This window comes from Salvelinus namaycush, chromosome 1 (genome assembly GCF_016432855.1).
Source record: "Salvelinus namaycush isolate Seneca chromosome 1, SaNama_1.0, whole genome shotgun sequence".
Classification (NCBI taxonomy): Eukaryota; Metazoa; Chordata; class Actinopteri; order Salmoniformes; family Salmonidae; genus Salvelinus; species Salvelinus namaycush.
This window is the reverse complement of record NC_052307.1, coordinates 58,451,627-58,467,543: the sequence shown is the minus strand read 5'-3', so window position 1 is coordinate 58,467,543 and position 15,917 is coordinate 58,451,627. Positions and strand designations below refer to the sequence as shown.

Sequence of the window (15,917 nt, the reverse complement as noted above, 5' to 3'; positions counted from 1 at the left end):
TTAAATTCAGATATTGATTGAGCGAACCGTACACGGATCGTCTAGAAACATACCTGTTTGGTATGTTAGCTAACTTTAGTCTTTAGTTCAATGCTTGGTGGCTTTTAGCATAAGCTCCCTCCCTGTCTTGTCTGTCATTAAAGCCAGTGACGCCAAGCATTGAAGGAAGGCAGCTAGCAAGTTAGCTAGCTAACTAACTAACGTTACATTTCGCTACACCCTCAATAACATCTGCTAAATATGTGTATGTGACCAATACAATTTGATTTATTAAGTTTACAAGTGAATACTGTACCAGCGTGTATTTTCTTATAAATATAAATATAGATAAATGAAAGGCTCAAATACAATATTTTCTCCTCCATCACTCAGTTGCGGGCAGTACAGGAGCATCATGGCAAAAATTGAAAGACGGGCCAATATAGCTTCTACCCCCAGACCGTCAGGTTGCTGAATAGCCACCCAATTAGCTACCCCCTCCTCTTTGAGCTCAGAGTTTAAGATTTTCACTGTACCTTGCATTTACATCTGCAACCATGTGCATGTGACTAATACACTCTCTACATCTAAATCTAGATGTTGCCTTCTTATGATTCCACTAGGTGGCATCACTTTACTTGTCTGGTATTCGGTCGACTGTCTACTGCTCTGTGGTCTGTTCTGCTGCTCCAGTTAATGTTCTTAAGGTCTTGCAACTGATGCACAGTCAGCTCTTTCCACGCCAAACTTACCCAAATGCATTATGGCCTAGCTACACAACTGATCCTGGACCAGTTAAGTGTACAATGCCAATATTTTAAAAAAGAAGTCTTGCAGGATGACATCATGCAAGCCAACGCGTACTGAGCTCTCTGTTATTATGCCTGATCACAATTAGCCTACGCAACACTTTCATGGCAACTTGTTGTTTTACTTTGTCTTATTTTTTTCCCCTTTCATGATTACAGTAAATAATTGATTAAATCATGATGATATAATCAGATGTAGTTTTTGGGAGGAGGCTGTCTGAAACCTACAGTAAAGTAGATGCACTCGGTTTAGTATGCGCAAAATATTGTACACAAGCCCACTTTAGATATTTTGATTGGGCCACAGAAAAAGGAGTGAGGTATTATCACCATAAGTTATCATCAGCTTTGACCCATTGTCTGTATCTGGTGCTTGATTGATAGCAAAATGTGGTAGGTATCCTACTTCTCTGTGTTGTTAAGCTATAGATTTTGCACCATCAAAGATGAGCCGCGCTCCGGGATTTGTTGCGGTGTAAAATCGCGTGCACACAGTTTTAACAAGGTTCTAGGGCGCCCAAATCGCGCCTCTCTCTTTGTGGCTGTAGAAAGAAGATGGCTCCCGTTCTGGAGAAGAAGCTCCTGGGCGCAGCCGGGGCAGGCGACACTATGGAAAATAGCAACGAAGACGAGGAAGGACAAAACCTATGGCAAGTTCATGTACTCGTGATTTACAATGTGCTAATTTCTGTAACGGAAAAGCTTTTTTACTAACTTGTTTAATGTGCTTTGTCACTGCCGGGTGCCCTCATCAACGGTCCCGGATGCCTTCAAAACAGTTAACTTGCTAACTCGTAGTTACAATAGCAAACGTACGCTAGGCTACAGCAACTTCGCTTTAGCTAGTTAGTGTAGCTACATAACTAACCAGTTACAATAACAAACGAGCCAAACTTATAGATAACTAGGTAGGCTAACCAATATTCACACCACATCAATACTACTAACAGGCGCGTTATAGTAACTAGCTCATTAGCCAAGTTATTTTCGTCTGATTGTGCAGGACCAAATAATGTACAGTAGCTAACTTTAACTAGCTTACTTTCCAGCTTGACCCGTAGCCACAGAATAGTTGTTGGTCCTTGATAGTTACGGCTACACCTACATAACTAGCTATGTTTTAATATTGCCAAGCCAGTCAAACTTATTTGATAAAATATACAAAATTAAGAAACGATATAGCTAGCTAGCTATGCTCAGTGACAGCTGACTCACGTTACCTGGGTGACTTGACACCTGGCATGTTGATGCTGACACTCAAACGCTCATTTGACAAGGTAGGCTAATTATCATAACAAGTGATAGCTAGCTAACGGTCTTGGTGGGCAGACAGACACCTACCAGTAGACTGTGTTAGGCCTAGGCTACTTTAATTTCATGTGGTAACTAGCAAGCAAACTAATTGCATTGTTATTCCCTTCAGGACTTCAATTCTCAGTGAGGTTTCAACACGTTCAAGTTCTAAGTTGCCATCCGGGAAGAACATATTGGTGTTTGGTAAGTGTAAATCCATGGCCTTCAGTAACTTTTAATCACACCGAAAGGAAGAAGTGGCATATTTTCAGGAGAGGTTGCATATAACGTTATACAAATAATACATGTTTTCAGTCAAATAAACCAAATCATAAAAAATAACATGATAATAACATTTCCATTTGTGCGGAAATGTTTCAGGTGAGGATGGGTCAGGAAAGACAACGATTATGGCAAAACTCCAAGGAGCAGAGCACAATAAGAAAGGAAGAGGCCTGGAGTATCTGTATCTGAATGTCCACGATGAGGACATAGATGGTAAGTTCCCTGTTTCAGTGGCAAAAAATACAAGTGTACATTGGTTAGGCTACATGTTTGCAGTTGTACATGAGAACTTGTTCTCAACTGGCTTACCTGGTTAAATAAAAAAATAAAAAAAACATGTTATTTTTTGCGTGACTACATCTCTGTATTTTTGCAGACCTTACACGCTGTAACGTGTGGATCCTGGATGGGGATTTGTATCACAAAGGCCTGCTAAAGTTTGCAGTGACAGCAGAGTCCCTGAACGACAGCTTGGCAGTGTTTGTGGCAGACATGTCAAGACCCTGGACCATCATGGAGTCGCTCCAGAAGTGGGCCAGCGTGCTGCGTGATCATGTGGACAAGCTCAAGATCCCGCCGGAGGAGATGAGAGAGATGGAGCAGAGGAGTAAGTAGTGCTGAATCATCTACTTCACCTTGGCTGCTGCGACAGTGTCTGTGGGGTTGATTGTCCAAGGCCAGTCCTAACATTGAGCTGTGTTTGTTTGGCAGTCAGACAGTAGAGGTGATGATAATTGCTGCCTTTTATGTTGTGAGATGCTTGTTGCTTGTGGAGCTAATGACATGGTTTTGTTTGGCAAGTGTCTGCAGCATAGTGAACATCCCAGACAGAGCCAACGAGATGGATGCTTACACAGCAGATTTAGGCTACAGTTGGATGCTGGCTGGTTTTTCATTTAAACTAAAGGCAACAGCAGTAGAAAGCACAGACACTGAAGTATAAAATTACACATGGTCATGGTAGTTTGTAGGTCATCAGAAAGGCCCATGATTATCAGCTGTGTTCAGTCATGATGACCAAAGCCTGCTCTGTTGATCACTGTCTTATACTGAGTGCGCCCTCCTAATAATTTTAGAAATGATCATGAAGTGCTCTTTTGTGCTCTGAAGTTGCAGGCGCTTACAAGAGCCTGGGGTTATCTAAGGTTTTCTTGAGCAGGCTGTCTTTGAATCTTACTCTACTTGGAGATGCTTTAGAGATTGGTTTGATTTTGCAATCAAAACTAAACCAATGCCATGCTTAATGTGCACATATAGTAGAACTAGTGGATAGGTTCACCATTGTTTTTGTCATCAATCCACTGTAGGCCTATGACTACTCTGGATTTAAGTGTCAGTTTTATGATTGGAGAACCACTAGGCCTAACTGTTGACAAACTGAAATGTGTGGAAGGGGAAGTGGCAGAAGGATGATGTTTCTGAAGGCAAAAAAACCTTTGAGGTAAGGTAGCACATTACGGCAAATATTGTAAGTATTTTGCATAACCTGAATGCTTCTACTGGACCAATAATCTGATTTGCTGAATCTATACTGTAGGCTAAATTATATAATTTTGTTAGATGAAGACTTGGTTTGTCTTTCTCAATATAGGGAGGAAAGCATTTGCATAGTAGTCAAGCCTTTCTTTCATTGTGGATTGTGTTGTACTAGTAAATACATTTTACTTTGTTCGGTAGTGTAGGCCTAATTTTGGCGAATGGTGTTTGCTGATATCCAACACAGGTAGCAAGGCTGGCATATGCTCCCTGCCAAACTCTTGTTGAATACACGCCCACCCACAAGCAGTTCCAGCTTTCTAATCTAGCAGAGTAGCATATCATCCAGACAGTGCTCATCTTTCAGGATGTCAGTAATGATGTCATCACTGCACATGCCGGACTAGTCCGACATATCCGAAGGGAGGAGGGGTGGCCGGTGTCCAGGTCCAGGCGCTCTTACAGCAGTGTTGCATCATGGTTTCTTCTGATACCAGAGTGAGTCTAAGCATGGAAGGGATATCGAGTGGGCAGGATGTTCTGGCTCAGTTGAAACTGGAGCAGCTTGATGGTGCTCTGTAGCAGAACCATTCCTTGCTGTATCATGCACTAAAATAACACAGATCAACAGTTTTTCTATTCACAACTGTCATTATCAGAATTCAGTAATATCTGTCTTATGTTTCTGCATTACAGGCCACAAAGCTGAAGGGTCGTGCAGGAAAAAGGAAATTATGCTTCACATTGTTCATAAAATTTTATCAAGGCTAATGCTTACACTGTAAAGCTATTTGGCCCCACCTATGTTTGTACTAGAACGGTTAAGTGGGCAAAGTCGAACGATGGATGAGTCACGCTCTTGTCTCTGTCTGTCCTTCTGATTTAAAGTGGTGTCTGATTTATAACTGTACAGATGAAGGCTAGAAGTGTGACCACTTGCACCTTTCTGACAGGCACTTTACTGTTTTTACCTCAGTAAAGACGTTTTGCCGCTCAGCCGGGTTATGTAAGAAATGTAGGCCAAAACTATGTATGTCACTCCCACTAAGACAGTCTACCAAAATATCTAAGGACAAAAAACATTGCAATGGCTGAGAAGTGCCTGCCTAAGAATTTTCTTCAAGGAAAACCATGTGAGGGAGGCATTTTTTTTGTACAACCAGTTATTTGATTTCTTTGGAGACAATTGTTTGTCCAATAGTCTAAATGCCATAGTGTTACACTAGGGAAATTGCACATTTGTATCTTTTGGTTTGTCTTTGTTTGTTGAGACTTGTGTCCAAGCTCTGCTGGCCCCCTGCAGCTTTAGCTGGCACAGATCAGAGCCTGAACAGGCAGTCTGATCCCATCCCTGCTCCCAATCAGCTGGAGTTTACATCACAGGGCCGAGGCCAGGCAGCCCAGCACCCTAAGGGTTGTTCTGTTTTGTTCCTGGTGGAGGAAAGTCCTGTAGCAACACTGGCTCTCAGGGTCAGCCGTAACCACATTCCTCAGGTTCCTGAGGAAGGGGAACTGCCTTCCCAGACCACTACTCAGTGCTGCTGTCCTGGGATGCATACAGGGGATAGACTGCCAACACAGCTGCCTGCAGCAGTGCCCCATTGGGAGTTATGCTTCTGCTTTATACCAAAATAGACAAAAATAGACCGTGTGAAAATAGACCTAGCCTTTGTGTTTTGCTGTAGCATTATATGCATCCATCATTATCTTAGTAATCATGTTAGTAAAGCTCTTTGGAGTGTAAATATATTGGCAAGTCGTACTAAAAGCTTTTGTACTTGTTTACATATCTACAGTCTCTAGGGTTGTGTCCTGTAGCAAGTCTAGGAGAAGCTAATGATAATTTTGATATTCTGTTGAGGTGGAGTCGACAGCACATAGTGGCATGAATATATAAATGATGGATGGGTTGTTGTCTGCTTGATTACAGCAGACAGTTAGTTATTTGTGTGTAAAACACAGTGGGAGTTATTCTCCAGTCTGGTAGTGGAGCAGGCAGTAGAGGAGCTGCTGTCAGATAAGCTCACATCTCTACAGACCTGGTGCAGCGAGTTTTATAGCTCAGTGAGAATGACTGGGCCTGGAGAACAGGGAGTGTGGGGGGCTGAGTGCCTTGATAGCCAAGGGTAAGACCCCAGTCCTTCCCTACATAGCCTACAGGACAGGCAAGCAGAAACTCAACATCATCTATTAAGAATGGGGACAACATTTTTTTTCTCCATTTCTTGTCACTTGGTCTTTAAAAACTCAGGGCCCTAGTTATGGAGTACCCATTTGTGATGCTGTCCTGCATGCTTTATTTCAGTCAGAAGAAAATATATGCTCTCTATACAACCTGTGTTTAAATCTTGTAAAGATTATTGATCCTCCAAATGAAGAAGGTTCATTGAGACTGGTCTAACCAATGCGGTCGTCCCCTGTCTGCCCCACAGTGGTGAAGGCCTTCCAGGAGTACACAGAGCCGGAGGGAGCCAACCCAGCCTCTCCCCAGAGACGGGCTCCCCCTGCGGGGGGGGAAGACGAGGGTGTAGTGCTACCGCTCGGGGAAAATGTACTCACACACAACTTGGGCATTCCAGTGCTAATAGTTTGCACAAAGGTAAGTTGAGGCTGGTTGAATATAGGTACCTGAAAGAAGTAGCCTTCCATTTTTAGGCACCAGTATTGAAATGAATAGACAATTTTTGTACTAAAAGATTTTAAATAACACTGAGCCTCAGATTCCACACGGGCCCACAACTAACTAGTACACCGTTGACTCTCCACTCTGGCAGTCCATTTCATGGTTGGTGCCTGATCATCCCCTGTCTTGAGTTGCTAGTTTTTAGTGTTGCCCGTGAGGCAGCATCTTCAGTCCATGAAAGCACCACATTATTCCATGTCCATGAGCTTCTGGCAAATGGCTGCTTTAAAAGAACACACTGTTGTCAGTCATCAGCACTTCACATGCTAGTTATGACAAGGACGGGTGAATGTGTTATTTTCACTGCTCACTGTTTTTCTGTTTCTCTTCTACCTTTAGGGAGAAAATGGTTATTTCACTCCTGGGGAATTCATCTTGGTCTTTAGTACAGTTTGTTGAATATACTCAGAGCATTAGTGAAGTGTCCCCTCTTCAGGCACTATACATAGGGAATTTGTGGATTTGAAGTGTGCTATGTCTTCGAAGAGACAGCTGTCATTTGGTGTTCCATATTTTAAGACTATTTGCTGTATTTTCTTTTGATTACATTTTTAGTTTGTGTAATTTTACCCCATTTTTCTCCCCAATTGTATAATATTACGATCTTGTCTCATCGCTGTAACTCCTTAACGGGCTCAGGAGAGGCGAAGGTCGAGACATTCGTGCTCCTAAACATGACCCGCCAAACTGCGCTTCTTAACACCTGCTCGCTTAACCCAGAAGCCAGCCGCACCAATGTGTCAGAGGAAACACTGTTCAAGTAATGACCGAAGTCAGCCTGCTGGTGCCTGGCCCGCCACAAGGAGTCGCTAGAGCGCGATGAGCCAAGTAAAGCCCCTCCCGGCCAAACCTTCTTCTAACCTGAACGGCGCTGGGCCAATTATGCACCGCCCTATGGGGCTCCCGGTCATGGCCGGTTGTGACACAGCTTGGGATCAAACCCCAGGCATTAGTGACGCTGCAATACTGCGATGCAGTGCCTTTGACCGCTGTGCCATTCAGGAGGCCATTTGCTGTATTTTCTAAATCCATTATGTCATTGATTTTGATTGACAGATTGAGTGTAATGTATAGTTCTCACTAACTGCTGCAGTTTACAGAGCTATAAGGAATATGAATGCCAGTTTACACGCTGACAGATACACAGGTAAAATTATTAAGCATGCTAGCAGATACCATAGACTTTCAGGCATTGTGCTAACGCTAGTTAGCATTGGCTCACAAAACTACCTCAAACTTCCTTCATACTGGACACAGAAAGACATAAAAATGGTATCCACAAGTTCATCTGACTCTGGGGAAGTAGATAAAGAACATCATTGCTAAAATCGCAAAATATCCCTATAAGTCCCAATGATGATTGCACTTGGGTATGCATATTTAATGATGGGCTCCTGCATATTTAACCAGGCCTGCTGTCTTTGCTACTGCCATTTTTATTTATTTCAGGAAGTAGCTAGCCTGGCATTCCCTGAGTCATGCTCAGCCAGTCAGCCTTGTTGTTGTCAAGGTTACCATCTTGTGGTCACTGTGGGGAAGTTTATCTGTGTGAGAGACAGGGTGGTGCCTGCCTGCAGGCTGTTACTGCTCCTTCCTGGAGGGAGGAGGGGAACTTGCACGTGAGTGGAGGGGAGGAGAGCGGAAGTGAGGGAGGGTCGTGGCTGAGACTGAAAGGGAGGCATGGCGAAGTGAGCAAAGTCATTTTTATGTTCCGCAGGAGGTTATGGTTTTCTTGCTCCAGTTGTTGCTGTGTACTTCGCTCTTTCTCGCTATCTCTCTTTCAGTTCAATTCAAAGGTACTTATTGGCATGGGAAACATATGTTTACATTTGCCAAAGCAAGTGAAATAGATAAACAAAAGTGGAATAAAAAATTAACAGTAAACATTACACTCACAAAAGTTTAAAAGGAATAGAGACATTTCATGTCATATTATGGCAATGTACAGTGTTAAAACAATGTGTCTCTCTCCACAGTGTGATGCAGTCAGTGTTTTAGAGAAGGAGCACGACTTCAGAGAGGAGCACTTCGACTTCATCCAGTCCCACATCCGACGATTCTGCTTACAGTGTATCCTTTCTACTCAAACACAACACTCTCCCTTAGAATGACAGGCCCCACCATGGAGATACAATTTTATGTGTTCTATTTAATTTTGTGCCCTATCATGTCTCTGTATGTTCCTTAACCCCACCTGACAGATGGAGCTGCCTTGATGTACACATCCGTCAAAGAGGAGAAGAACCTGGACCTCCTCTATAAATACATAGTGCACAAAATATACGACTTCCAGTTCACCACGCCTGCCTTAGTGGTGGAGAAGGATGCTATTTTAATGTAAGTGAATGCTTAGTTATGCTTTGTTAAGTGCCCACATATTGAGGTAACAGAGACTATATGAAATCATACATTTCCATCTTGTGATTTGCCCTTTAATTTCCTCAAAAATAGAAAGGAGATCTAAATGTTTTAATTTTAGTCATTTAGCATAGGGGTTCCCAAACTTTTTCACTCGGGGGGGGGGGCCCTTCCAGCATTGGGGAACACCTCGCACCCCCCCAGCGAGCACCCAATGTCTATTTATATGGTCACAAGCACTGTTTATGACACAAACTTTCCACACCCCTCTTGTTGGTGGAGAAAATGTTGTAGGTTCAAAGCTTATGTTATGTGGTGCAAAGAACATTTTGCCGTTTTAAAGCAAATTTTCTTGCAATTCTATACATTTTGCCAATGTAATGTGTATTCGTGATATTTGACTGACAAAAAAATTACAACCATCTTTGGGCTAAAAAATAAATAAAAAGAATGTTGGCTGACATGGGCTAGTTGATCTGGACATTTCTGACAAGTTATAAATAGCTCTCTAAGATATGCAATAACTAACATGACAAGAGGAACTGATGATGCACTACCCAATTGAATTGTCCATTCTACTATTACAACTTTCAAGAGTAAGCTTAAAGCTGGACTGAGTTTAAACATTTATAAATGTTTTTTTTTTAATTTGGAGGGGACGGGCCATTGTGTCCCCCCCTGCCAACCCCTCGCACCCCTCCACAGTTTGGGAACCACTGATTTAGCAGACATGCTTATCCAGAGCGAGTTACAGTAGCAATTAGGGTTAAGTGCTTTGCTTAAGGGCACATCGACAGATTTTCACCTAGTTGGCTCAGGGATTCGAACCAGCTAACTTTCAGTTACTGGACCAACGCCATTAAAAGCTAGGCTTTTAACTGGTAGACAGTTCTGAAGTTATATGAACGTGTACTGTATTGTCTTTGAAAGTTATTGTAACAAACTATTGGTCATTGCTCGAGTACCAAACAAAACTGTTTTCTTTTCCTAGTCCATCTGGATGGGACAATGAGAAGAAGATTGCAATTTTGCATGAACATTTCACAACGGTGAGACCTGAAGACCCCTTTGAAGACTTCATCATGAAGCCTCCAGTACGGAAGGTAGGATCATGAGACTTCTACAGATAACATGTCTTGGACTTTTGGAATTTTACAAATGTTCCTTATGCATCTCCCTTGGTTTGACATTCACGTCTTCTCTCTCCAGCTGGTTCATGATAAGGAGGTAAACGCAGAGAACGAGCAGGTTTTCCTTATGAAGCAACAGGTATGTGTGTTTGTTTACATTCTAGATCACACAGTTCTGGAATGCCTTTCATGTTTGCAATTCCATGTTATCTACTCTTCTAAAGATGCACACTAGATGGTAGTGAGTTGAGAAAAAAATAATTGGTTTTGTTCAAAGCTAGGATTGTGGATAGTGGAGCCAGTTTCGTTTTATTAGCCTTTCCCAGGCTTCAAAGCCTGGGGTTCCTATTCTGCACTTCCTCACGGGCCAATCAGGAGTTCTCCAATCAGAAGCCTGAGAACTCCCAGGGCTTTAGCGTAATTGGTTGAAAGGGTGTTGTTTCTGAGAGATCACGTGGTTGCCTCAGGGCGAAGAGCGCTTCCTCTTTGTAGTGGGCTTCAGTCAGTCCCTGTAAGGTCAAGGTACCTGTATCCATCCATACAATGTTTGTTTCTACTATGCCCATAATCTGTGATGTAAGGAAGTGTTTCTGGGAATGTTATGGGGGTTGGAAAATATAAGCTACAAATGCAGAATTTTTATGGGACAAATTATTTCAGGAAAAATGTGAAAATAAAATATTTTGTCTCACACCATTTTTGTCTGTTCTTAAGTCTTTGCTGGCCAAGCAGCCGGCCACACCAACAAGAGGAGCAACAGTAAGTGTGATAACATCAACCACTTTTTTTCTTCATTGCCACATTTTCTTGACATGCGTGTTGGATGACAATCATCTCATCAATAGGAGCCATGATTAGTTTTGCCTCACTACTCCGCTCTTTGTCTTCTGTCTGTTTCAGGAATCTCCTGGACGGACTGCTTCTGGCTCTCCTCGACCCACTGGTCGTACAGGCTGTACCAATGTGGCCAGCGTCTCGCCAATGACCGCAGTCAAGAAACCTGACCCCAACATGAAGGGTAAGTTAGACCACTGGAACTTACTGCCCACCCTTTATTTATATTTTTACAGAGCATCATTGAAACTGTTGTATGAGAACTGGCAGTCATTTGGGCAACACTTCTTTTGGGTGTTGGAAGTGTGTGACTGCTGTCTAACCACTGCCCCCCTGAGGTAGCTATTGAAATAATTTCATTAACAATAGATTCCTGCACACCTCCCTCCGCTGGCCTTGTTTGGGGAGAAATATTGACATTTTCTCCATTAAGCTCAGTGGGGGAGCCGTGCATGCCAGCGTGAATAGATTAGCTTAAATTAAACCAAATTTATTTGAGACCTGCAACCCCCACCCTGTTGTTGGTTGCTGTTGGCAAAGCCATGTGGAGAGGAAAGGATTTGAATACACTATACAAAAACGGACAGTTAATCTTCTAGGAATGCATGTGCATTGAATTATGTAAATGGTGTTCCAGTTAAACTATGATCCTGTATGTGTACTAATGTTTTTTTAGGATGAAATTATGAATATCATGATCATACAGTAATAACTGTTACGTGCCTGAATTGTATGGAAGAGATCTCTCATTTAAATATCATGGTTCTGATCCTAAGGGATGCTCGTCTCATGTGTTTGTGTCTCAGGAGCAGCAGCAAACGAGGGAGTGCTGGCCAACTTCTTTAACAGCCTTTTGAGTAAAAAGACTGGGTCCCCTGGGAGTCCAGGCACCGGAGCTGCAGGAGCAGGATCTCCAGGATCTGTCAAGAAAACAGGTATGGCCTCCTCTGGCCTGGCCCTCCAGGGTGTCACTGGCTTCTCTGGTTTAACTGCCTCTTGTTGTTGCCTTTGGACCATGCTGTTGTCTGGAGGTTTACCCCTAGAGCCTGAAAGAGGGAGTTCTTGGCAGGTCCTAGAGGAGTGGAAGAGTTCCCCTAAACTCCTCTGCCACTGGAGGAACTAGTGAAAGGCCTGTATGCATGGGACACCACAGCTGTTACCAATGTGTCATTCTCTGGCTGCAAAATGTCCCACAACCACCCCAAATGACGGCTCACTGCTTATCTCTCTCGTTTTTGTTCGTCCATTCAGTATGAAGTTGTATTAACCCATTATCTCAGCATACTTGCATGGCCTTGTGTCCGAATGGCCTTGTGCAGCTAATGACATAAAACTGAAAGAATATGCATGGAATGTTTTTTAATGTCTCAGGATTGGTTTTGCATGTGTGCGTGCACCTGTCACGTGATGCAACTGAAGTCATTTAGCATGGGACCACATCTCGTCAGTTTCCATCCGCTTGCTGGCCTGGCCATAACAGTCAATTTCTAGTACAGGCACAGAAGCTACAGGAGATTACTTTCTGTTCTCTCTTTTATTTTCCAAGGGCAGAAGCCGGTTTTGACTGACGTCCAGGCAGAGTTGGATAGAATGACTCGCAAACCGGACTCCATGGTTACAGCTAACAACACACCAACAGAGAACGAAGTGTGAACGTAACAACAGCATTGTCCACTGCAAATACTGGAAAACCAACACACAAGCATAAAAAACCCCCGAAATAAGACCAAATTCCCAATGTGTATATCAGTCAGCAGACAGTAGTTTTGCCAAATGAGTTTGAGATGCTATCAGATATATTGGTTATTTTGGTAATATGGAGAAGGAGGAAGTTGAAGACTTGGCTGTATCTATCCTTATTACTTCAATTGTAATGTTTTTTTTTTGCAAGGGATGTCAGGTTAAGTAATGCGTGCACACTCCTTGGGAGGCAGCCAAATCCCCTGGTCTGCGAGCCCTCTGTTAGCTAGGGGATACACCATCTCTCACAAGCTTAAAGAGTGGAAAAGTGCTGTAGCCTCTTGTTCAGCTAATCTTATGGAAGGAAAGCAGTTGTGATAAGAACAATTAAACCCTAAATATATTCATAAAAAAAAAGAAATACTTGCAAGTGTATGTAGTATGTAAAAAAAGGTTAGATATGATACTGATGTATTTATATATAAAAAAAAATCTTTATTTTCTTTTTTTCTGCACTGTTTGTGATTAGAAAAGGGTTTAGATAGCTATATCTCATAACATGTTAAACTCCACTGACGTCATGACACTAATGTGACAAATACACATAGCTGAAAGCAAACAGTTGCATCTGCCCACAATGGCAGGTCCAACTAGTCATCTTTAAGGATTCTGTAAATATCAGCGAAATTGCAATTCAAGCTTTGGTTTTATTTTGTACAAAATGCAATTATTTTACAAAATTATGAAGAAATGTCTGGGATAAAATGAGCACTGTTGGGATTGGCAAGTGTAGAGTTTGCAAGGAATGCTCTTTTGCCTAGAGGTGTTTTGGGGGCAGCATCTTTCCTACTATAACTCCCAAGTGCCTGGCTCAGTAACTGTTTGTGTCATAGTAGAGCTGCTTATCTACTTAGAGGAAATGCACTGTAGCACCAACGGTAAAATGTTTTTCAGTTCGGTCATTCAAGTAATTTTTTTTTTTTGTATAACAAGTATGGTCTTTGCATAAGGTTTCAAAAGAAATGTAGCTTACTTCTGTGGCCTAGATGACATTGTTCACTTGAGCAATAATGAGAATGCCTTTCATTTTATAAACTGTAAAGGTATCTAGATGCAGATTTTTAGAAGTAACCACAAGTTTAGAGTTTGTGTCCCCCAGATGAACACTTGTGTGGTTTAAACCACTCACTTGTGCGGCCAAAGCATTTGGAAATCAATTACTACGGTTTTAATGTAACGGGTTATCCTTAAAAAGGAAATTTAGCTCTGTTCTTTTTCAGTTTCAAATGTTTTTATACAAGCTATATGTCAGGTTAAACATTCACAATTTCTACATGATGTTGGTGTAGAAATCGTGGCCCAGTAGGAAATTGCATTGTCCACAGATCTTTTGTGTGATCTTCAGTGCCCATTTACAATGTTGGCTTTTTGCCTTCAGTGTACACAGTTCACAATTTGTCCATCTGTGCACCCTGCCTTCACTCAATGTAGATCTTAGTCAATATTATCAGCCTTTGCTTGTGTCCTTAGTAGGTTTTTAAATTGTCCTAGTTCTGCCAATGTTTTTTGTAAACTTTTGAACAATTACATCCAATCTAATACTGTACCATATCAAATTATTTGTAAAAATCGTAAGATTATTTGATTAATCACAATGAAATAACTAAATGATCACCCTCAAATCTATATACAGTCTAGCTATGGTTAATTTGCAGATCAGCAATTGTAACATGGATTTATTAAACTGTAAGAGCAGCTACTTGGCTTTTAAAACAACAATGGAAACTACATAGAATTGGAACCTGGAACCAAAGATGCAGCAATTGGTGTTCTGTTTGTGTAAATAGTCTCATTTGATTTCCAGGTGACCATCTCCCCTGGCCCTGCGTGGAACACCCATCATTCCAAAGTACATTCTAAGGTGGTCCGTGTACTTAACCCCTACCTGAGTTGCCAGGCTAACACGTGTTTTGTTTTTTTGCTCTAAGGGGGAAAAAATCACAAGACCAAGATGTGTGCTGTCTACTTTATTTTACATGAACCAATCTGTAGTAAGAATAAGATGAGAACGAGCTGGATTTTGATTGTATCAAAATGAAGCGCTTATATTTTATCTTCATTGGGCAGAAATTTGCATCTAAGTTCAGTTGCTGAAATTCAAGCACAATATTGGGACACCCAGGAGTATTTCCTTATGTTGAAATAAGCACTTTCATTTAGAGAGCTGTAATGAACCCCCAGATGTTATTGTTTAAACTAGAGAATGCATACACTTCTTCCTGCCTGCTTAGAACGTGTATTGATGAATTACAAGTATGACACACTTAATATTGCGTTAATATTTTGGGGATTAGCAGTATAACGAACATGGCCCTGGCAGTCAAATCTGCTCCAGACTTTTAAACTTCAACCTTTTTGGAGGTTTTTAAGAAATCCCAATCTAAAATGCATGTCAATGCTCTTTAGTTTTTCAGGTGTATTTCTGTCACACCTGCCCATTGCAGAGCATCTCAGTATTATTCTGTTCTATTTTTTTCTGCACAACAATGGTTTCTGTTTGCAAGCATTACTTTGCTTAAATTATATAGGATAGATATCTTTTAGGGTGGTAACAGCCTAGAAATTCATGAACTCGTTCACTCCTCTGATGTTTGTCTCCACATAGTTACTAAACATCAGCATTAGCCAAACAGAAATCTGTATGTTTGGCTAGTACATCAAGGAAAAGTACTCACTCTGCTTGATTTCCAAATGTACGTTTTTGATGATTGGATATCCCCAAGATTGAATGAAAAACAGATCTTGTAACATATTTTTCAAGCTTAAGTTAAAAGCGACTGCTCTATACATCTTAGTGCTATGACTTCAGCCCTTGAAAATATACACATATAGGAGATTTAAAAGCTTTTGCTTACAGTCCATTTTATTCAGGATATAAACACCTTTAAACCACATGGAGTACTGTGTTTGTGCCCTGGACATATTCAAATGAGTGTGATTGTATGGCTTTAACATGATGCAGTATGCAGCCATGTGGTATCTCGCTTTTGTGCCGACAAAGATAAGGAAAAGTGTCTGTCAGCCCTGGCTTCAATAAAACAAAGAATCCAGACTACTTTTGTATCCCTTTGTCTCAAATCATGATACTGTGTGTAGATGGCAAGTAAAATCCACATTGAATATTGCTCTGTTTCGCTGTTTAATTTACTGCTATTTAGTGTGGATTCTAGAAGTGACACCATTGGGTACATATTGGGTAGTCATTTTATCAAACCCCTCAACCTACCAGTTGTCACTGAGTAGCAAGTGAATGGACTATAAGTGGAAGTGAAATAAGAATATCACCCTACTTACTTGTCCCTTGTGAACAAGTGATTGTCAGTACTCTGT

General features: G+C 41.6%; 1 protein-coding gene across 2 annotated transcripts; it reads left to right on the top strand.

The window, feature by feature from the left end:
- Positions 1-1,331: 1,331 nt before the first annotated feature.
- Positions 1,332-15,639, top strand: LOC120046231 (cytoplasmic dynein 1 light intermediate chain 2-like). 2 transcript variants are annotated; one of them, XM_038991301.1, is made up of 13 exons: positions 1,332-1,438; positions 2,212-2,285; positions 2,463-2,579; positions 2,743-2,973; positions 6,275-6,441; positions 8,502-8,595; positions 8,727-8,862; positions 9,875-9,986; positions 10,093-10,152; positions 10,728-10,772; positions 10,914-11,031; positions 11,654-11,782; positions 12,399-15,639. In XM_038991301.1, exons 1-13 carry the CDS (start codon positions 1,344-1,346, stop codon positions 12,413-12,415), a joined length of 1,395 nt encoding a protein of 464 aa, XP_038847229.1. In that variant the 5' UTR covers positions 1,332-1,343; the 3' UTR covers positions 12,416-15,639. The 2 variants fall into 2 exon arrangements, with proteins under 2 accessions (XP_038847229.1, XP_038847221.1); XM_038991293.1 differs by having other exon boundaries at positions 12,394-15,639.
- Positions 15,640-15,917: the final 278 nt, after the last annotated feature.

What these genes read in the sequence shown, in the direction of transcription:
- LOC120046231 (XM_038991293.1), top strand. Translation starts at nt 1,344, where the DNA reads ATGGCTCCCGTTCTGGAGAAGAAGCTCCTGGGCGCAGCCGGGGCAGGC. An exon ending in CCGACGATTCTGCTTACAGT is followed by an intron (nt 8,596 to 8,726) that starts GTATCCTTTCTA and finishes CCCACCTGACAG; the next exon opens with ATGGAGCTGCCTTGATGTAC. An exon ending in GAGAAGGATGCTATTTTAAT is followed by an intron (nt 8,863 to 9,874) that starts GTAAGTGAATGC and finishes TTCTTTTCCTAG; the next exon opens with TCCATCTGGATGGGACAATG.